Here is a 23856-nt window from a genome sequence, read left to right as displayed (position 1 = left end):
GTCCTCCTTTTCCATGACTCCCAGCCAGCGAAGACTCTCGTGAAGAAACAGAAGCAGAACATGTTTCTGGATTATTGTAGTGTGTGCAGAGTCAAGTGATACTGTAGCAGATGAGTGAAGGCACCAGTCAGTGAAAAAACATTACTATGTATACGCACAATTGAGTTAAGGATTCTCATGACTTGTGGCATTAGCTCAGATTGGGCAGTTCTCTCCAGGCAAATGCAATCTGCCTTTATGGTGGTGGAAGATTACTTCCATATAAAAGCCTGCAGGAGTGAGAGAAGGATCTTTTGTATATCAGGAATGGAAATGCCATTGCCAGCTATAGTCAGTCAATTCTTTCAGAAACTGCTCTTTTCTTCCATAGTTTACCTGCCATCTAGTATAGTGGACACTCCACACCACTACATGCAAAGGGAAACAAAATGAGCAGAGGTTTTCCCCATGATTTGAGGAGATTGAGCTGACACACAAAATGAGTTAAGATCTCTCGTAGAAAGCAATTGCTGCCATGTGGAAATATGAATAGCACAAAACTGAATTTTTGGCAAATAGAAACAGAGGATGCCAATCATTTTGCACTCAGGCTACTTAACATGGAATTAAAAACCAGGAGGACACACTAAAAACCCCTCCCTAATTTGCAGCCAAGGCTTCCAGGAGCTCACTCCATTCAGCAGCCAATAAAAATGATTGAAGCCCAATCTGCAAACACAAGCACAAATTAGTTGCTCATGAATATTCAGTGAGAGGCAGCATTACCTTCCCATTAGTATGTGCCAATATTCAGAGCCAAGAACCACCCAACTTCCATGTACTCACTTACCAACAGAAACTACTTATTGTAATGGAATGCAAGACAGAGTAGCACAGTCAGCATACAAGTTAACAAAGGAAACTGCTCTTCGAAAGCGCTTTGAAAGCCCAACTCTCTAACCTTCAGAGGATGTTTAATCAGAAACTAACGAGAGTCCTAGAAGTAGCATGAGATGCCGGGGTAATCCCAACAGCAGCTAGGGATAACAGTACAATGGAAGGGTTACAATTCCTTTGGCATTCTCTCTCATATCATCTGCTGCTGATAAACTGTGGCACAAAGGCCTATGCCTCCTGGAAACTGGCTCAGTTCCAAGCTTGAGTTGAGCAATAGAGCTGTCAAGGGGAAAAATAAAAAGCTTGCCTTGCAAAACTTTCCCTTAACCATTTCAGTGCTAATTAGGATCCTCTGAAACTGCCATCCAGCAGGAGGCAGAGGAATTATTGTGTAGAATCTAGCCCTTCTGATTATTTCAACTCACTGTAAGGACAAAATCTAGCTTGTCTGCAAGGATCACTTTCACCCTCCTAAAGCACTTGCATGGGACCCATCAGAATGCCAGCACTGTGTGCTATGGATGGGAGGCTAGCACACTCAACAGCACTACGGGACAAAGTCTGTATGGCCAGCCAGGTAGGGTGAGGGCAGAGGCCCTCCTCCCTGCGAGCATCTGTCGGCAGGCTCTGGCGGCAGGGGGGGAGACACAGAGCAAGATTCACTAGCAGGTGTAAGGGAAGCTGCTCCGCACATTCCCTGTTGTGCATTTCCTGAAGCCTCCTGCCTGCCCTTGTTTTGTCCCTCAGCTTGGTCACTTCAGCTTTCACCCCCACAGCCTCAGAGAAGCAAGGCCACAAAATAGCTCTAAACAGATTTGGGGAAATACTGCACAAATAAATGACCGTGAATATTCACTTGGATTTTTAAATTAACCAGCTTTTGCTGAGTTTATCCCCTAATGTGGCTGGTTTCTCTTGGTGAACATGCAAGTCATATTTACTGTCCGGCTGGTCTGCAGAGAGTGAATTTCAAACTCACACTGCAGGTACATGCACGTTTATCCAGTCAGGGATCGAAAACAGTGTTATATGACTTATCTCATTGAACTTAGCTTGCCCACACAACTCAAGACATTGTATATCAAATACATCCACTGATTTTTTTAGGATCAGTGAAGAATAAAGATGTGTTGAATAAATTCAGACAATGAATCAGCGTGAGGAAATCACAATCCACGGGCAGGTAATCTGAAAGCAGCACAGGCACTAAATTCACTAAATGAATTATTTGCAAATTATATACTCTGCTCTAACCCTAGCTAATAATCCTCTGTCTCATTTTCATATTAACAAAAAGGTTGAGGGAGGAAGAATCAAAGGAAATAACAAGAAAACTCTGATGCAGAAAAAAAATGTTTAATGGCTGTGTTTTCAAGGGATTTTTATGGTATATCATGAGTGACTTAAAATAAAAGTTGTGTGAAATATAAAAATGTTCATGCAGTTGAAAGATGCAGTGTGAGCATTTCTGTAAAAATATTCTTGCATAGTTGAGGGTTTTCCCCCCCACTTAGTTCCCCAAAATTCTCCTGATTTGCCTCAAATTGAGTTCTAAGAACACGAAAACTTTTCTTCTTCCTCTTTTTGTTGTTGTTAATAATAATTTCTGAACTACATGCTAAGTACTGATACCAGCAAGTATGACTGCTGGACTGGTGCACATCTGAACACTGAAAAAGTGTGTCTGAAGATGACAAACTGTAGGCCAATCCTGCTAACATTTCCTATGGCTTCCGTGGAACAGCTCACAGTAATAGGCAATATACCCACTAGTAGATGTTTGCAGGATTGCGTCCTATGACTTCATAACATACATACACTTCCTACTGCATCTATAGACCATTAAGTGCCTTTTGAATACACACTACCTCCCAACCAATTTTTAAACTTCGATGTATAGCAAGAACAGAATCCCACGCAGTAGTCAATATTCATCGGGCTACCCAGAATTATCCAAAATAGATTTTCAAAAAAGTCCGACAAAGAAAACAAAAAATCCCCAGATTTGTGTCTATCCAGTAGAATCAGCACCTCGGAGTGGATTTCAAACTCTCATAATCTGAATGAATTCAGCGAGGCTGTTAACAAAGGTGTCATGCACCCAACATACACCTTGTCCACTTCTTATATTTAGAAATGACAAAGAGGTTAGCTGGATGGACATGAAAGCAGGAGGAGGGGAAGGGAACACACAAATTCTTTTCACGTGAAAAAGCTTTCAGCTTTCCTGTGTGTCACTAGTTCGCATCATTCTTTAGAAACGTTCTGAAGTGATTTCTGCTGCTCCAGGAAGATCAGAAGGTTTTCTTGACCCTGGTATAAAGTGGTTTCTGCTACACTGTGCATGTGTTTCTCTGAAAAAAAGACTTGTAGATCAGGAGTAACCTAAGACTTCTAAACAGCATCTTCTCACGTGGCCTGGTTGCTGGATGCCATACCCAAATGTTCACTTTCCTACTTTCAAATCCTATTTGGTATTTGACACCTCTCTCTCTCTCCCCAAAACACTAGTGACTTCCCCAGTCTCCTTCCTTTTCCTTTTTGAAGGCTACTGCAATCCAGAAATACGAAGATTAATGGTACAATCTCACTAATTTTCAAATGCCACGATCATCATATCCAGACACTGTGCTTCACCTGACATACTCTGTACCCAAGGCATATTCTAACCGTAAATGACATGGGGATTCCTCCAAAATCCAGCGAAGTCTTAACTCTACTGGGATTTGGATCACGCCCATGACCTGGCCACAGTGAATTTGGTCAGCTATAAATTTAAAAATATATAAAACCATCATGCTTGTTTCTCTCATAGATAGAGTTGATAGAGGATTAGCGCTCTGGGTTTTCTCCTCCTAGATCTCACCTGAACTCATCCAATGATCCTCAACAAGTTCTTTTTTTCTTTCTCACTTGAAACCCCAACAAATCCATAAACCAACATCTACATCTGCTCTTTCACGAACTATCTCATTTTAGAGTGGATGATGCTTCCAGGCCAGGGTTGAGAGACCAAAGTCAGTTCAAGAATCCATTGGGATCCTCTGACATGAGACGAACTTGTAGAGAAACGCAATGCAGGTGTTCCTTGTACTGCCACTCTCCCAGCATTCACGCAAACAAACATTTATCTGTAATTCATGAAAACAGCAATAATCCCAGGCCTTGCTGCTGGCAAAGGAGGGTAACTGAAGAAAAACCCCTGTGCTGTGTCCCAGTGAAAGCCTGCAGAGGCATCTGTGTCGGAATACACCATTTCAGAGAGACTCCATTCATCTCCCAGGAAAAGCGGGTTAGTACAGACTCAGATGTCTTAGACTTTCTGGCCGTTTTCCAACCACAGACATCACAAAGGCACAATTCAAATGCCCTTCCTATCTGGCATCAGTGTCCTTGAAAGAGAAGGGAAAACATCTTACAGAAGGCGACTGACAAAACACAGAAAACAGTAATCAAAGGGTAGGAATTATTTTGGCCATGCCTCTGCTCAGCATGACTAAAGACCTTGTTCTGATCTCACTCACACTGGTGCAAGTCAAGAGGAACTCTACTGAAGTCAATGGAGTTACAGGAGCGAGGGCAGGAATGAGGCCTTTATATCCCTTCATCTTTTATGGTAGCCCAGTGCTGTGATCTCCAATGGAAGACTCTAATAACTGCGCTGACCCTCATCTGTACTTCACACTGTCTAATACCAGGGGCGCAGACGTTGTGGGGCAATTCTATAAGTAGCACAAAGGATAAATGTTTGTGCTGAGTTAGTGTAGATGGAGCCTCAAAGCACTCTGAGCGAGGGTGTGATTCCAAGGTCACATATGCATACTCATGCTAGCTCTCATCAAGCTAGCATGCTAACCACAGCAGTATAGCCATGGCAGCACAGGCTAGCTGCCCCAAGTACAAACTCACCTGATGCTCTTGGGTACATACGTGGTGTGGCTAGCCCATGCAGCCTGTGCTGCCACAGTTACACTGCTCCTGTTAGAGTACTAGCTGAGATCAGAACTGGCAGGAGTATGTGCGTGCCCGCTGGGAATCAGTCACTTGTAGGGTAGATGTAACCGGAGTTAACACTCAGAGAACTCTCTCTGTTTGGTAGTGCTTTGGAGGTGGTGTGATTTCAGGCTTTGATAGGCTCATCTCCACAGGCATGGGGAGAGGGTCTGGAAACTGGGGCAAGGATGGAGCAGGGGACTCATCCATTACCTTCATTTGAGGTCTCCACTTCTTCCTCCACCTGCATGCACTGTGGCACCCAATGGCACCCCACGTGGACATCTATCCCCTTCAGAAACTCACGTCCATTGTGCTCTTCCCCACTTCAGGGCATCGCAACAACATTCAGGATAAAGAGAGTCACACTGAACATGTAATTTCCTAGCTTATGTTGATGGCGTGAGGTGCATGAAATACCCTCCTCATCCCAGTTCACCAGGCCACAATGCTTTTCTTCTTCTAGTACCTCCTAAAGACTTATAAAGAATAGACAAAGATCTATGTAACTCTGAGTCAATTCTTTCTCTGGGCTTCCTCCGTCTTCTCCGTTTCAGTCTATTAGACTGTTTGTTGTGTGGTGCAGTGTAACAGATTGGCAGTGTCTGTCTAAACCACCTTACCCTGACTGCAGGGGTTGATCTTGCTGGGAAAGGGTTAGATGGGTTTTGTGAACTCTATGAGACAGATGGCTCGTTATTCCACCCAAATAAAGGAGGTGGGAGTGGTTTTCCAGGAAGAAAGGATCTAGTCTGAGCAATCCTGAGGGGACAAACCCTAGGAAGCAGGACTGGAGTGAACTTTGTTACCTTATTATTATTATTATTTATTTGTATGGTGGTAGAGCTTAGGACCCCATCATGTGAGGTGCTGTACAAACACAGAATAAAAAGATGTAAGCTCTTTGGGGCAGGTACCAATCTAAATAACAGTTTACTTCCTTGTTAATAAAGACAGACCCCTGAAAGGGGTGAATTTTGTCTCTACACAGCATGTGTGGACTGTGTTTGTACAGCAGGTGTTTGCTCACAGGCAGGGAGGCTTTCATTTTGTCTGATACAGAGCCATGCACATTGTCAGTGTCTAGCACATGTAAATCATAGTTGCATGTGTTTGGTTAGTTTTGGTGTTTGTTTTTTGTGGGGAGCATGGCAGGGGGGGTTACGTATCATTTTCTCCAATGTATTATTTATTAAATGTCAAAGGCTCCAGATGGGTCAGGCTGAATCCAAGCTTTAAACATGTCTCCATTTTGGAGCTGGTTCAGAGCCAGCCTCATTTCAAACTGCTGCTGAATAACGTGGAACCTGAGTCCCTGATGCAGACAAGGAAGAAATAATCTTTTCTGGTCCACATGTGCAGGACTCACTTTTCATGATGCGTTGCTTTAAAAACTTAGTCCTTATGAAAGAGCCATGAGAAGCCTTATTTAAATATGTCTTAAACTGAGCCCTCTGGCCATATTCAAGTCCTGATTACTGGTCTCTACAGTTTTTTCTCTCTGATCTATTTTGAGGGGGGCAGTGAAGGAGGGAGGGTTATTTTACTCTGAACTGAATTTAGAATAAAATAAGGTCCATCATGGACCTTGCAAACAAGGGGGAGGGTAAGTAGTAAGGCAAAAGAGGACTTTCATGATCTCTGGTGAAAGAGGGTGCAACTTTTTCAGGAAGGTCTGTTTTGGGATTATGCCAGAGCTGAGCCCCATGAGTTCAGGAAGTACCCTTGCTACAGCTCAGGAAGTCAGACTAAAGCCCGGGTGGACTTCCTCGTTTTGGCATGCCTGCACTGGGGCGGAGAAATGTCTTTAATCCTCCTGTTGCACTTGAACAGTACGCATGAAATCTCTGTCTTTAATCTCTCCAGTACCATCCTACTTCTTTAAAAAAACCAACTAATGTATAAACACATGTATAAAACCTACCTTGGTGAAGCCTATTTGTTCCTTACGAAAATTTTCCAGTGGTTTGATCAACAAATCACTAGCATTTTGGACCTGCAGAACACAGAATGAAAAAACAGCTTTGTTACACGGCACATATTTGTGTTATACTAGAGAGATGGGGTAGGGAAGCAAACTGAAAGGACCAAATTGTAATCCCAGTTCTAATATTGACTTGCTGAATGTCCTTAGACCAAGTCATTTAACCCATGTGTCTTCTCGCCCCTCTATACAATGTAGGTCAATATTATCCCCATCTCATGGAGCTGTGAAGAAGCACTATGACAATAGTAGTGTTCAGTATTATTATTAGACTTCCACAGGCCTCAAATCTACTAATACCACAGGATGGCGAGTTAGCACTCTTCCTTAAACTATCCATTACTACCCTCCAGAGTAAATTTCTAACCATTTCTAGTGTGGCACTTTCTATTGGATTACAGGAATCAAAGTGGCAGACTTTTGAATGTAAAAGGATTGGGAGATTATTCTACTGGATCTTTGGTGCAGGGACCCTTGTTATAATTGTCCTGTTGTTGCAATCAGGAATATATAATATGTTTAATATAAGGGGAAGGTTTGCCCCAGCACATCTTCTGGATCTTTCTAGCCCAAGTACCAGACAACCCACAAAACAAACTATAACAAAAACAGGACTTTGCCATGAATAAGATCTGAATTGATATCCAACTACTATAATTCACACTCAGGAGTTGGCACTATGTCTATAGAAGGGAGAACTCCATCTTTAAAAAGGGGAACAAAGAAGACCTGAGGAAATTCAGACCGGTCAGCCTAACTCTGATACATGAAAAGATACTGGAACAAATTATTAAACAATGAATTTGAAAGAACCTGGAGGATAATAGGATAATTAGTAATAGCCAACATGGATTTATCAAGAACAAAATCACACCAAACCAATCTAATTTCCTTTGTTAACTGGGCTATTAGCCTAGTGCAGGGGTCGGCAAACTTTGGCACCCAGCCCGTCAGGGTAAAGCCGCTGGCGGGCCGGACCGGTTTGTTTATCTGGAGCGTCCGCAGGCATGGAGCCCCGCAGCTCCCACTGGCTGCAGTTCGCCGTTCCCGGTCCATGGGAGCTGTGGGAAGCAGCGGCTAGCACATCCCTCGGCCCACGCCACTTCCCGCAGCTCCCATTGGCCGGGAACAGCGAACCACGGCCAGTGGGAGCTGCGGGGCTCCATGCCTGCGGACGCTCCAGATAAGCAAACCGGTTCGGCCCGCCAGCGGCTTTACCCTGATGGGCCGGGTGCCAAAGGTTGCCGACCCTTGGCCTAGTGGATAGGGAGAAAGCAATAGACATGTTATCTTGATTTTAGTAAGGGTTTTGACACAGTCCCACATGACAGTCTTATAAGTGAACTAGGGAAATAACTATAAGGTGGGTCCATAACTGGTTGAAAGACTGTACTCAAAGAGTAGGTTTAGGTTAGATATTTGAAAAAAATTCTAATTATAAGGTTACTTAAGCTCTGGAATAGGCTTCCAAAGGAGGTTGTGGAATCCTCATCACTGGAGGTGTTTAAGAACAGGTAGGACAAACACAGGTCAGGGATGGTCTAGGTTTACTTGGTCCTACCTCAATGCAGGGGACTGGACTTGATGACTTCTCAAGGTCCCACCCAGCCCTACATTTCAGTGATTCTTTGTTTCCAATAAACAACCCCTCTCTGATCACTGCTCTGCTAGACACCCAGGCTCCTTGGCTGGAAGGAGAATCCCCTCAATTCAGGGTAGGGTGTCCAGATGTCCTGATATTATTATGACCATCTCAATATTAGGGGCTTTGTCTGACATACGCAACTATCCCCCCACCACCCCCTAAAAAAGTGTCCTAGTTTTTCACACTTGCTAATTCAGGGTCTTTGAAAAAATATGGGGCACCTCAAAAAATAATGACATGACCTCTTGCATATGGCACTAGCTGCTGACCACAACTCACGCAGGATGGGCTGACAGGAATGCCTGCTGCTCTGCAAACAAACTAGAAGCATCTTGCAGAAGGCAATGCTGTTTGTTTACTTTTCTCATGGAAAAAGAAAACACCAAAAGCAGGAAGCAGATTATATGTATTTTAAACATGGTGCATGAATCATCCATGCTGGTGTCTGCAACCTCCTTTTAACTCAGATTGCTCACTGTCTGCAGGGTCAGGACAGGTTGGCTCCATCTTCGGAATTGTATATATAATGATTCCTGCCCAATCTAACAGGAGAAACAGGGTAGAGGAAGCACATCTCTCTGCAGCGGCTTCTCCCCGGCCTCTGCTCTTGGCCAGTCTGTTTGGTACCAAGTGAAACCTCTGTCATCCTCACTGCAACACCACTCAGCACAGCTGTTGCTCCAGCCCTGCTTTTCCATTACAGCAACTATTCCTTTTGCAGTGGAAGCATTGAATGATGATCCCTGAATATGATGGACATGTGAACCGGTGAACACAATCCCTGAGCCAAGAGCATGGCCTGTTGCCAACATTTCTAAGTGAACAGGAAAGTTGGTGAATGCATTCCTAGGGAGTAACTGAATCAGACCCGAAATGAACCGTTTTTCAAACCTAGCCACCCACAGCAACTTGTGCCCAAGATCTCACCCCAGGAAGGCCCACATATGTGAGAATTGCTCCCCACAGACACTACATTAGCTGGGAGCTCAAAATAAGATGCGTAGAAAGGGCAGTGGGAAGAGCAGAAGGCTAGTGTCACATCCTTGGCGTAACACTTCCCAAAACACTCAGTTTCCAGATCCAGCCTCTCTGATCGCAATAAACACATGTGGGCAGAAGAGCAGATTTAAAATGTGCTCTTAAAGAAATAAATTAGGGACATTCCTGTTGATGAGGCATAATCCAAAGAAGCATGAAAGCAGGTGACCATGCAGCAAAGCTACTACCAATGTCTATCCTGAAGGAACCTGTGACAAAAGGCATGATGAGTCTCAAACTTCCTGATCCATTATGTTCATGGAAGGATGTCTTCTTCAGACATGCTCTGTGACTCTTCTCTAGCAGTTTTGGAGGGGAAATTATATTCTACCATGTGTCACTGTTCCCAGCTCAACTCTAACCATTGAGGGGGACCTCCGTCCCCTGTGTCAAAAGGTGGGGGAGGCAGGGAGACACACCCAGAACTGTTAAAGCTTTGCCAGGACACCAGTTAGTTGGTAACTGAGAGCACAGAATACAGTATGAGAGGGCAGTGTGCTATATAGTTTACAGATTTTTTAAAAAAAATAAATGGGATATTGTAAAAAGGCTGGCCCTAATAAATAATGCACCAAGGGTAGAAAAAGATCAAGAAAACTTCTCAGATGGCAACCCTAAGCCTCTGAAAACCTTCAGGTTGATAGGGTCTTCGCAGTTCTCAGGATCCCACCCCTTCATCCTCCCACATAAGCTAAAGGTGGCTGCTATACCTGGGATGCAATGCAAAACATTCTTGTTGCCTTCTTTCAGTCTATTGCTGGTTCTTTCTCATCTTGTTACCCAGACCCTTGCCAGCCTCTAGAGCCATAGAAAGCAGAGTCCTGGCATCCCTTAAGGTATAGATGTCCCTAACCCTTTAGTTCAGCCAGATGGCATAGGAGGAGTTCTTTCATCATTGTATTGGGGCACGGGGGAACAGAGCCAAACAGTGAATTCCTGGCATGCTGTGAAAGGCGTCCACTGATTCTAACATTCATGTTTTTCCTGGAATAAGTGTGAAAAAGGGAGCCAACTTTCAATAAATGATCTAGGAGTTCTGGAGACAAAGGGGTACAATGTAATGAGGGACAGAATGGAGTGAATCACCCTGCTGGAGCTGCATGCCAGGAGAGGCAGGAGCACAGGGGGACAACTGCTCCCTTACGAAAAAATAGGAATGTATGTTACTTCATATTTTACAACCTATTTGACTAAGTGGAGCTTGAAACAGTTTGTTCCCAGACATGGCCCAGCTGGCCCCATCAGAAATTAACCTGCCTTCTGAGTGAAGAAGGAACCCTTCACGGACCTTTAGGGTTCCTTCAATATGCCCTTGGCTGCTCAGTGACCAAATCTTGCTGGTGGAAGGATTGCCTGGCACCTGGGACAGGTGCTGGCAAAGTGAAGGGGAACCGTCTTCCTTGCCCCAAAACTCCTTTATATTGTAGAAATGGAAAAGTTTCTCCTTCTCTCTCACCCCTTGGTTGGCTTTGGAGCATTCAGAGGGGAAGGTCAATACTCAAGTACGGCTGGTCAAAAGATAGTTCTTGAGGGGGATATTCCACATCCCTTGTAAGCCCTACAGGGCCTCCAGTTTCCTTTGTCTTTCAATGCTCAGCACAGTAGCAATGGTGGAGACTATGGCATCCCACTCAGAGACCATCACCTCTCTTTTACAGATCAGAAGATGTCAGGTACCATCCTTTCAGCACTCCCAGCCCATAGCCTCGAGACATTAGGAATCTTGGTATATATGGTCACTCGCTATTTTTCTAGTATAGTTTGGCAGTTACACATTGTAACTAGACCCATTAACTGTCAAAGCACAACTGAGCTAGCCGAGACTGGGCTGTGAAATCGGAAGACCGAGTCACATGATCACAGAACCTAAAACAGGGAACCTTCAATTGATACTATACCGCAGGACAGGCAGGATAAATTGGAGACACATTTAGCCTTATTCTGCACTATGCAGTATTGGGGTGCTGTTCCTATCTCTGGTAGAGTTACATTGCCAGAAAAGTGGTGTAATGCAGTACAGAGTCAGGCCCCAAGAGTGGTAGATTTCTGCCAATAGATTGCAAAAGAGAAGCATCCATGAGATAAGCTTATTATTCCATCAACCCTCTGGAGCCTTTAGTATGTGCAACAATTAAAAATCAAAAACTTTCCAGCCCTGCTTTAATATCAAACGCCAGTGAGGGGCATTTGAGATAGGTAGACTGTCAATCTAGGTCTGATACACAGTCATGTAAAAGCAAGAGCAGGTTATAGGTCCTTCATGTCTGGAATTGCTTGATGACAGCTTTGTCATATCTATACCCTATATAATGTAATGAACCAGCTTGTGTTTGGCTATATAAGATGTACACACCATTACTCTTTACTGAATGGGATAATAGAGCAGCTGTGTCATAGGCCTTATACTTCAAACAGCTAAGAGAGATTCCCCCTTGAGCTCAAGGGTGAAAGCCAGTGCTTTCTTGGAACAGGACGATACAAATTCTATTCCTCACTATTACCATGAATTTCTGCGTGGCCCAAATGTGCAGCATTATGACAATAATGTGGTCCTACCTGGCCACTGATTTGCTACAGTAATTTCAATCCTTTTGTGTAATACACTTATGCCTAGGGTACAAATAGGCATAATCACTGTCATACTCCAGGGCCCGAGGAGGGATTTGTTAACAAAATCAAGTTTTGCAGTTAAACAGAAAATACCAAAGAAGCCACATGTTTGCTATGAGCAGCTTTGTGAGTTATAGCCCACAGCAGGTGTTCGGCGGAGGTCACCTTACCATCATTGATCTCTCAAGTTCTACCTCCTGGAGCAATTCTGCAAATTCCTTAAACGATTCAGCTATAAAGAGAGAGAAAAATGAAACAATTAATTAGTGCAGATCCTGGTCAGATGAGCGTTGAATTTAGCCTCTTGATTGCCACATTAAGTACAACACGCCAAGCAGGGCCAGAGAAACAGCTGGGGTTTATTGGCTGACACTCCATCTAGGCAGGCTGTTTCCAGATCCTATATAACACAGGCTTTCCTTTTCTCTCACAACTGTCCACACCAAAGCCATGCCCAAAATCTGCCTCTTAGGCTTAAGTAGCAGGTTGAAACCTTTACTCTTCAACTTTAATGAAGGCCTTTGAACAAGCTCGAAAATCTTACTGCATCTTTGTCACTTTGAAGGCTCTCCACCCACTCTCTCAGCATTGCCCAATTGTAGGAGAGTGTGATCACAACTGACATAAATGCTGCTCCATGGGTTGGCTGGAAGAGTGGAACAAGTGTTGTCCTTTGGCTGACATGCTGCCTGAGGCAAAAAGCACTGCCTTCATCAGCCATGGAGGACGCAACAGGACACTTCTCCCTGTTGTCAGACTCTGGTCCACTACGGCAGGAACAACATGGAGGTTTATCCTTCATGGAGCTTTGTTTATTTAATCAAAAGGAAAGAAAATTCAGTCCAAGAAAGCTCTCTTCCCCTCCCTCTCTACAATCTTGGGCCTTGAGGAAGAGGAGGTGAAATCTCCCACCATTTCTTGTGGCTAACACTAATGAGGCCACATCCTCATATTGCAGTCAGATCTGATCATTTTAACATCTGCATTCTGGGGCAAAGAGACAGTGTTTATTCCTTCTATGTGAGAAGTCACAAAGGTGACGTAACAGAAGTAATTGGAGCATATTAGCTCTGTCTCAGAGGAACTGAAAAAACTGCTGCTGCAGGTTAGATTTGGTTCATTATAGAATAACGAGGAAACTAAAGAGTGAACAGGGAAATCAAGTAGAAATATTTCATGCCCAGTTGCAGCTGAACATATGGAATAAGTTACCAAGCAAGGTCAGCAAGACAAATAATGCAAGGTAGGGAAAGGGGTGGGAAAAGTGAGAGAAAAGTTCAAATGTCCATTTCTACTATTGAGGGGAGTGGCAGGTAGAAGGCAGCCATACTTCACTCCACCAGTTCCTAAACCTACGCAGCGTAACACACACCCCTCTCCCTGCCAGCAGTATGAACACTGCATAGTCAGGACCCATGACATTTTGAGGAGGGGGATACAGCCTGGTGGAGAGATTGGAGATCAGCTCCAGAGGTGCCAAGCTTCCTTTTTCAACGACTGCAATTGCTTGTAGAAATGACTTTGGAACATCTGTTCCATGCCTTCTCCCCAAGTCTTTGTCAAAAATCTGGCACTTCTGGAGAGGGAAAGCATCGCAGGGGAGCACATGAAGCGCTTTGGCAGCAAAGCTAAGGAGCAAGCCATGCTACTGGGGAAGATTATGACGGTGATTAAAGTAAAGGAATCGGAACTGTGTGCCAATGCCTTGAAATCCTGATGGTTTGGTCTTATCTGCCCTGCAGCTGGATTCCTTTGTCTAGGGTGCTAGAGCAACACAGTGGAAGGATTTGAGAAAAATCTTACATGCAGACACTGCCTTAGTGCCCGCAGGAAATGGTCAAGCACACCATGCTAGGTGTGGAGTACTTCACAGAGCCCCATGGAGAGGACTTCTCCATAAACTCTGCAGGAATTCCTACTGCCCTCTATTTACACTCACCCCTGGTTTGTTTACAGTTCAAGCCCTTTAATTCCAGAAGAGGCTATATGTAGCCAATTAGCCCTAGCAGAGGAGACTGGAAAATTAACTCACTAAAGAAATTTTGAGAAAAACTTTGGCTTGTCACAAAACAAAAAGTCAGAGTTCCTAGAAGGGAGAGCATCAAGAACAGCAGCTCTAAAAGCTGATCTGTGTTAACAGTGACTTAGAACATCCTCAGCAATGTGCCAAATAACGAAGAATGGAAGCATCCATGTGTACAGGGTGAACTGTACACCAGCATCTTGTTTTGCAGGTAATGTGTGCAGCATCCAGTCCTTGTCCTAGCTTCAGGCTAAGTGCTCTATGCACCATTCAGAGGGACATAGCGATCATAGTGGTAGCTCAGGAACTCTGTCCTGTCTTTTGTTAACAAAACATAGCTGTAGCAACTACTGCAGAACAAATGAGTGGTTGTTTGGTATTGTAGTGGCATTTACTGTACAATTGCTGAGATGGGCAGAAAAAGAAAAACCACCAACTTGTGATATGATAATTCCACTGTCATCATCAAAATAGCATCTTCTCGTTATTAGTCAGTGATTCCGAGTTTCCCCCACAAAAGAGAGAACTTTAAATTCCCAAACACCTCGCTTCAAGCTGGCTGTGCTGGTCATCATATTCTACTACTGGCCCAGGAACTGAGGCGTGCTAACGGTCAACATCGTCACCGATGGCGATATGGAATCTGAAGCATCCACAGGTTCCAAGAGGTTAGGTTCAGGGAAAATGAGCACGAGGGCCAGGGCCAGAGCTGTCATCACTCCAGAAAAATGCCATAAATCCCTAAAGTGATGGGCACAACATGAGGGACTAAAAACCTCAAGGAGCTGTTCTTCCCTTGCAGCACAGGGAAGATTTATGCATACATCTCCTGAGGCAGTAACTGGAGTTACCCATATAATTTACTCATGTGTCAGTGGAAGACTAAGCCCACTTAAACTGTTTAAAAGCAACCTGCAAATGATTTTTAAAATGAGATTTGTACCCTTTTTGCTGCTTTATGGCATGTAAAGAAGGATTGAAAAGTTTTGTTGTTGTTGGTCTTTTTACTGATTTGTTTGCCATTTTCCCTCCCTCCTAAGTTATTTAAGAATTTCAAGTCAGGTCCTCCCCAGTTTTGCTGGAGAACTTCTTGAGGATTCCAGTGATGTCTGTGTGTGAGCTCTCATTCCCTAGCTACAAGGTTTTCTGAATCTTCAGCAAAGACATCCTTTCTCCCAAATGTTCATTAGGTAGTGCAGTTAATAGGGTTTTTGTTAACTTCCTGTAAGTGATGCCAGTTCTCCTGCTTTTATTTTCAGTCTCATAATAGGTGATATTTTGAAGCCCCAGTTCTTAGAGGCACATGAATGCAGGAGAATCTCAGCTTTCATTTAAAAAAAGTAAATTTTCAGATCTTAGATTTGGGAGAAAAGGTGGAAAACATGAACCCTAAAAAGGTCAAAACAAAACAAAACAAAAAGCAAATAAAACCCACAACATGTGTTACTTCAAAAATCTCATGATTCTGTGGGGCCTGACTCCTGATTTTTGAACACACGTGGTTGGCTGTGCTCCAGTCTCAAAACAGCCTCACTAAAAATTAATCATATTAATAGTATCTGGTAAAGCTGTAATTTCATTACTTCCCCAGTCACCTTAGAAAGAAAAGGAGTACTTGTGGCACCTTAGAGACTAACCCATTTATCTGAGCATAAGCTTTCGTGAGCTACAGCTCACTTCATCGGATGCGCATCCGATGAAGTGAGCTGTAGCTCACGAAAGCTTATGCTCAAATAAATGGGTTAGTCTCTAAGGTGCCACAAGTACTCCTTTTCTTTTTTTTGCGACTACAGACTAACACGGCTGTTACTCTGAAACCAGTCACCTTAGAGTTTCCCAGAGTAGACATGACCTAAGTGTCCAACGAGGAATAAAAAGAAGCAGGACCAAGAAAAAACAACTCTTCCAGTACCTCCGCCCCCCAGTGCCTGGTACAATGGGACCCTCAATTCCTGACTGGGATCTCTACATGCTGCTGGAATATAAATAATAAAATAAGAAGTGGGGAAACAAAAGGTACAAGCCTAATTTGGTTTTCTTTGCAGTTAACCTTTAAGTGACAATAATTCTTGAAAGTTTCCCATGCTCGTTTAGACACAGCACATATGACCAAAGGACTAACCACAATCTGCTATTTAAACAGACATGGGTCTTCCAATAAGGGTGGAGTCAATTTGTGCTCAATACATTTGGGGCACTCTCTTAAGATGGGAGGTTGACAATTAAGGGTTGTGTCTTGAGAAAATTCCACACCTACGGTGGTGTTTTCAGCAACAGAGCTGCTTACACCACTGGGGGGTTTCCAATGAACTACGCCTATTGCCTCGACTACATATGTATGTGAAAACCTGGCTCTATATTGCTGAAGTTGTTCAGTGACACAATAACGTAAGTCATACAAGGCTATGTAATAAAGACATGTCAAAAGCAATTAAGTCTACCTCATGGGAAAGCTCCATCTACAAGAGACAACACCCGTGAGGCGTCTTTCTCCTGAGTCACATTTGAAACATTCAACTTCATTATTTTATAACAACGCATTTTAGCTTTGCCCAAATCTGCTTGAGTTTGTAAAGAGCACAGGCCTTGCAGTCTGCCACCACAAGAAATACAACACTGCTCACATTTACAGGTCAAACACACTCCCCTAGAGTTTGATTAAAAAATGTTCTATGGATTTGTATGCTCCACCCCTCGTTCTGCGCAGCACACCTCTGAGCTATCAGACCCTATGCCTGGGGAGAATCATGACACTGATTACAAACCACCATGTCATATGAATTTTAATAGTAGAATAATTAAAGTCACTACTGGGATGTCAATGATATGTTCCCATTTTCAGACAAAAGGGAGATTTTCAAGAAGGCTTTTTTTGTCTCACCCATCAGGGAGAGACTGCAGGAACTGGTGAGGAAAAAGAAATACAAACCACATTTCTTCATGCTGAATGATCAGAGAGGATCGCCTTAAAAGGGAACTTCCTTGGTTCACAACTGAAGAACTATTTGGTGTTGTTTAAGTTTGCATGGCTCAAGATCCAACCCTGTTATCTTCCTTCTTAGACCTGTTTGCAAACACCTTATACAGAATCTGTAATGCTTGATAGTCCTTCTCACCCTCCCAAACCACCCAGAACAAATGCTTTACTGTCACAGGGCACCTAGTGCTGGGGAGAGGTGCCAGCCTGACAGCTCTGGAGACTGAAGCTCTCTTTATCCATGGAACAGGTGCTCCACTGAGCAGATGCAGCAGCAGTGCAAACATCCCCAAGCTAACTGATGAAGAGGCTCTGTTTTCTTTCCCCCATAACCACTCCAGAGTGGTGGGCAGACAGGCTACACATTCAGACTGAGCTGATGAGCTGGAAATTTCTTTTGGATTAACAGGAAAGAGACTCTTGCTTCTTGGATTGCTCTTTGCCTCAGATCCTTCCGTTCCCAGTAGGGCTGATTTATATGCACTGTTTTCCTCTCCATTATCCAGCATCACATGAGTTTGGAAATTCAATACCTCTTTTTCCATTATAGTTGGACTCTGACTCTTTTTCAACAGATTTCACCTATGAGCTTTATGCTGAAGGAAATCAGATTCTGAAGGGCAAACCACAATCTGTTCCAAAATGCTTACAAAAAGCCAGCCTTTGCTTTCCTTCCTTCCTTCCCCCTCTGCTGCAGGCTCATAGAGTCTCTCTCAACATTGACACTGACACACTTCCGGGCACAGTTAAACAATAATGTGAATCTGGCTTGAATCTGCATTAGTAGGCTATCTATTTTCCTCTCTATGCACCCAGTCCTGCAAGTGCTGAATACCCTCCCCTGCCCTTGACACCACTGGGAGTGGAGGCTCTCAGTATTTTGCAGGATCAGGCTCTATGATATTTCCCTGGGATCAGAAACAGTTCTCCTGTATGACTCATGCACATTAGGCACTGCTATCCTATTTTCCACTGAATGATGTGAAAATCATCACTGTAGCTCACAAAAGCTTATGCTCAAATACATTGGTTAGTCTCTAAGGTGCCACAAGTACTCCTTTTCTTTTTGCAAATACAGACTAACACGGCGGCGACTCTGAAACCTATTTCCTGTAGTTTGCTGAGCTTTCCAGCACGGCTAAGGAATTCCTGCACATTTTACGGAGCCCTCGCATATTGATGTCACCACAACAACAGTTCCCAGACTTCAAAACTGCTAGTTCAACAGTGATGGTTAATCCCAGGGCAGATGAATTCTAAAAATGCCTTTTTTAGGAAGTTTAGTCCATTACTTTTAGCTCCCTGGATACAGCGGGCAAATGTTTAACAAATAAAGAATTCACTGGGTTGGCAGGAAAGTAGTAAAATACAAGGAAGCCAAACCAGAAACGGAGGCGTTGAGCCCAGGGAAGCTCTGCATGCTGCTGGTTGTCCACAATGAAGCTGCAGCTTCTGAGGCACATTGGGCGTCTTTTTCAATGTAATGGAGCATGTTAATTTTCTTCCCAAGGGGTCACAGGCTGGTGCTGATTCTAGGTCACCATGGGGATTGCACATAGCATTTCAAACTACAACAAGTTTAGATTGAGAAGTACTGTTAGCCTGGTTCAGAACACGCACAGCCATGTGCTCTGAGTCACACTATCTGGGCCAGGTAAAGAGCGGGGGTAAGACAACATGCAATAACACTCCAAAGAAGTCACCTATAGGGTACTTACTGTAATGGAGAGCCTCACTCTGGATTACTGCAATTCATTTCCAATCTTTGGCAATAAGGAGGAGGATTAGAGCTGTAAAAGCTATCAGGTCAAAATTAACCTACAGCACTGTGAGTCAGATTCTAAACATTAATGCTTGAAGACTTATTAGATGTGCTCTAAACTACATTTTTGACTGCAACTATAAGAGACCCACGCACTATGAACCAAATGGCATCTTAGAAACATGGCTCCTGGTTCTGTGTAAGGACCAGAACACGGTTATCAGTGCTGGACTCTACTATGCAGCCTCACAGTAAAGAGGAGATAAACTTTTCTAAGTAGCTGCAAATGTACATTGAAAGGAAAAGCACTTACCAATATTAATCTCGTCATCAGTTAGTGTGTCCCCAATAAAGTCAAACTGAAAGGACTGTAGAGTCTGAGAGAATTTCTGCACGGCATAAGAGTAACCTGGAAAAAGAAGAAGTGAAGGTTGAATATTTATGTAATTGATACATGGGGTGGTGAGTAAAGTTTTAGGAAATAAACGTTGGAAGAGGAGATTTATAGCGGAGGGGTTAAAAAAAAAAAAACAGAACTGATCTCTGTGCACTCCATGGATTTCGCGCTCTCTTGAAAAATAAAAAAGATAAATGTGTATTTTATGTGCTGATATTAGGGAAAACACTTTCAAAGGGTCTCTGAAAGCACACCTGCAGTATTGGCAGATGCAACAAATTCCACAAGCAATTGATCATATGTGTCCAAATATCCTGGTGATGAGTGTAGGAATAGTTTTCATCTGCGGAAACGTGCAATCTCAAATATACTGTTCACCATTCTGGGATACACCCAGAGAATTTGACACTATGAATATTGTTTATGGGGACCAAGAGAGGTTAGCCATTTGTGGATGGCACGTTGGACCTTTTCTCTCCTTCCCCTGTAAATAAATAAAATGTAAGTTGAACATTACAGGTCAGATCTTCAGCTAGTGTAGATCAGTGTAGCTGTATTCAAATCAGTGGAGTTATTCTGATTTACATCAGCTGAGGATTTGCTCATACTAGGAGCCAAATTTGTCATCCAGGACGTACCTCAAAATAGGCCTCAAGTTTGCTCAAGACATGCTATTGAACACTGACGCAGTACCCATCCTGACGTTTTAAACCAAGGCATTCAAAAATGTAAGTTAGGCTATTTAGATAGCTGCGTTATTTTCCAAAGCACTGAGCACCCAACAGCTCCCACTGGAGTGAATAGATACTCAGCACTTTTCAAAATCAGGTAATTTAGGCCATATCTACACTACCACTCATGTCGGCAAAACGTATGCTGCTCGGGTTGAAAAAAACACCCCCAAGCGACATAAGTTTTGCCAGTATAAGTGGTAGTGTGCACAGCGCTATATTGGCAGGAGAGCTGCTACTGCCATTCATTGGGGGTGGTTTAATTATGTTGACAGGAGAGCTCTCTCCCAACAGCATGGAGCAGCTATGTGAGAGATCTTACAGCGGCGCAGCTGCATTGGTACAGCTGTGTCGCGGAAAGGTTATCTAGTGTAGACATCATGTAGACAAGTCCTTAAGCTTGACTAAGGCAAACATTTAGTTTGCGGCAAGCTGGAGTGTTAATCTACCCCACACTAGCCCTGCAGACGTGCATCCTGCTGACGTGTATTAACAGTTCATTAATGCACTTTGAGCCTCACTAATTGTTAATGAAGACCAGCAGGTGCACACGGACTGTTAGTCCATGACAGGCTAGTGCAGCATAGATTCATACTCCAGTTTGCCATAAACTAACTGTATGTGTGGACAAGCCCTAAGTTTAGGCTCCCATATGTGAAAAGTGTTGCCTTATACTTAAGATAGTATTTGCATGTTTTGTATTTGATGAGAAGAAGAAAATCAATAGAACAAATGCTTTTGGGCAGATGGATGCATTATTGTGAGGACATGTATATTGCCATTTGGGGCAGTATTTCCACAAGTTTGCCCACTTGGAAAATAAAATAGAAAATCACCTTTCAGAATGATAGCTGCTTTCTCAGGGCATCACAAACACATAAACAAACAGTTCTATAGACAAGCAAGGTAGTGAAACTGCTGGGCTTGATAAGCCAGGGGTTGTCTGTGCTCTGCAGAGCACTTCCAGGTAGCCCTTGGATCTGTTTCTGTCCCAGTAATGAAGAAACTGCTAGTCTTTAAGCAAAGATGCTTCCTGATAGCAGTTTGTGCCTTGATCCAGAAATATTTTTAGGCTTTCCAGAGATGCTTCTGCCCAACAGAATCCTTTCTCAGTATCCTGTGTGGCTGCTTTGTGTCTTTGTCAGCAACACCATTGCTTTAAAATCAACTGATCACGTAGGCAGAAGAACTGGGGGGGAACTGCAATTTCACTAATGCAGGGCTTGGAACCAGGGCCCCAGGACCCCGCAGGGCTGGAGGGTCTGAGATAGAGTTAAGCCGGGACCCAAGGTCTCAGCCTTATTGCTTTGCAGTGTAGATGCAGCCCTGCTTGACTCGGGTCCCAGGAGTCAGACAGAAGTATCCCACAATTCCATGGGACAACTTCCTTGGTTCTCTCTAGCCCAACAATCTGCAATCCTCTCTATTGAAAACGGAAGCCCAACCCTCCCCTCCCCCCCCGCTCCCCTTGGTGAATGGCAGCAGATCAGATCAGCATTAAATCATTTTCTTCTGATCACCGATCTGCAAGCACACTATCACAGAACCTCTGGGGTTTGCAATGCAGTGCAAACTGATCAAGTCTTTTGCAAAGTGAGCTGCTTCAAAATTCCTGTAATGTGCAGGGCAGGCAATAAAGTTTTCCCACAGCCCACCACAGTCCTAGGGCTAGAGCGGCCACATTTTGCGGGGTGGTGATAGGGACTCTGGGATATGGTTACTTTGACTCAGATCTGCACACTGCAGTGTGGACACCAGAGCCCGAGGTTCAAGCATTGGTTGGAAAAGTCCGAATGTAGAGTTAAAATACAATGTAGATGCTCAAGCCCAGATTCCCTAACATGGCTCAGCTGACTCGAGTAGCACTAACTCTGGGTTTACATTGCACATAGGCATACCCTTAGGGCTTGTCTATGCAGGGACACTCAAGAAAAGTAATCCAAATTAACTAAAGGTGTGAATTTAAAATTGATTAGTTAAACTGCATTAAACCCATGTGCTGACAGACACTCTCATTCAGAATTAAAGGGCTTGGCTACACTTGCGAGTTAGACTGCATTAAAGAAGCCTCGGGCGCCCTAGCTCTCTACCCGTTCACACTGGCAAGAAACGCAGAGCGCTCTGACTCCACGGCTACAGCGCCCTGGTACTCCACCTCGGTGAGAAGATTAACACTTGTTGTGCCTTGGCTGAAACGCCTGGGCATTACTGTGGACGAGGTGTTGCATTACTGCGCTCTGATCAGCCTCCGGAAACGTCCCACAATCCCCTTTAGTCACGTGGCCACTCTTCTCATTGTTCTGGAATTGCTGTAGGAATGCAGAAATGCCCTTTGAAAGCTCTGTTTCTGACAGCCGGCTGCTTATCTGCTCCGAGACAAAGCAACCATTACTGTGGAATGCTGTGTGTGTGAGAGAGAGGTGGGGGGGTCTGCTGCTGTCTGAACTTACAAGACAGCATGCTGACATGCTCTCTGCCCCCCAAAAACCTACTCTCTCTCCCCCCACATAGACACAACACACTCCCTGTCACACTCCATCCCACTCACCCCCATTTGAAAAGCACGTTGCAGCCACTTGCATGCTGGGATAGCTACCACAATGCACTGCTCTCTGTGGCCGTTGCAAGAGCTGCTAATGTGGCCATGCCGGTGTGCTTGTAGCTGTCAGCAGTGTTGAGCTGGAGCTGGTTCGCTAGAACCGGTTGTTAAATTTAGAAGCCCTTTTAGAACCGGTTGTTCCACGATGGACAACCGGTTCTGAAAGGGCTTCTAAATTTAACCAGCCAAAAGTGGCGCCTTAGGCGCCGACTCCATGGGTGCTCCAGCCCTGGAGCACCCAAGGGGAAAATTTGGTGGGTGCAGAGCACCCACCACCAGCTCCCCACCCCCACCCCCAGCTCACCTCCACTCCGCCTCCGCCTCCTCCCCTGAACGCGCCACCCTGCTCTGCTTCTCCGCCCCCCGCTAGGCTTCCCATGAATCAGCTATTCACGTGGGAAGCTGGGGCAGGCTGAGAAGCAAGCTGCAGCTTCCCGCTCAGGCCCAGGGATGCGGAGGTGAGCTGCGGTGGGGCAGCATGAGGAGGGCAACCCGCGCCACAGCAGGTAACCTGGGGGGCGCAGTGCGTAGAGGAACTGCTCCTCTCCCCAGCTCACTTCCGCCACCCTCAGCCTGAGTGTGAAGCCACTGCCTGCTTCTCTGCCCCCCCCCCAGGCTTCCCGCGAATCAGCTGTTCGTGTGGGAAGCTGGGGCAGGCTGAGAAGCAGGCCCCGGCTTCCTGCTCAGGCCCAGGGAGGTAGAGGTGAGCTGGGGCGGGGGAGGAGGGGGGCGCGAGGAGGACCGCCTGTGCCGCAGCAGGTAACCGGGGGGGGGGCACAGGGGAACCGCTCCCCACCCCAGCTGATTTGAGGGAAGCCGGGGGTGGAGGGCGCAGAGAAGCAGAGTGGGGCAGCGCGTTCAGCGGAGGAGGCGGAGCGGAGTTGAGGTGATCTGGGGCCGGGCGCGGGGTTGGGAGCTGTCAGTGGGTGCTCTGCACCCACCAAATTTTCCCCGTGGGTGCTCCAGCCCCGGAGCACCCAGGCAGTCGGCGCCAAAGGCGTCACTTTTGATGTGATCAGTGGGGGGAGCGGCCGCTCTCCCTGCTCCCCCCCAGCTACGCTCCCCTGCCCCTAGGAGCCAGAGGGACCTGCCGGATGCTTCCTGGGAGCTGCCCCAGGTAAGCACCGCTAGGACTCCCCACCTCGCCCCCCGGCATGTGCCTCTGGCTCTTAGGGGTGGGGTGGGCACCCACTACGGTGGCCCACGAGACCCTCCTGCCCA

General features: G+C 45.0%; 1 protein-coding gene across 6 annotated transcripts in view; it reads right to left on the bottom strand.

The window, feature by feature from the left end:
- The window catches only part of OPHN1 (oligophrenin 1), a 123666-nt gene that overhangs the window by 54712 nt on the left and 45098 nt on the right, over positions 1 to 23856 (bottom strand). For 5 of the 6 annotated variants that reach the window (XM_073360994.1, XM_073360996.2, XM_073360992.2 and 2 more), the window contains 3 exons: positions 19222 to 19317; positions 12317 to 12378; positions 6794 to 6865 (listed from right to left, as the gene is read on the bottom strand). In XM_073360994.1, the coding sequence (XP_073217095.1) occupies positions 6794 to 6865; positions 12317 to 12378; positions 19222 to 19317 (230 nt within the window). Of the gene's footprint in view, positions 1 to 5082; positions 5173 to 6793; positions 6866 to 12316; positions 12379 to 19221; positions 19318 to 23856 lie in introns of those variants that run through there. The other variant, XM_073360997.1, reaches the window with a different exon arrangement.

Source organism: Lepidochelys kempii, chromosome 9 (assembly GCF_965140285.1).
Source record: "Lepidochelys kempii isolate rLepKem1 chromosome 9, rLepKem1.hap1, whole genome shotgun sequence".
NCBI lineage: Eukaryota > Metazoa > Chordata > Testudines > Cheloniidae > Lepidochelys > Lepidochelys kempii.
This window is presented reverse-complemented; position numbering and strand designations above follow the sequence as displayed.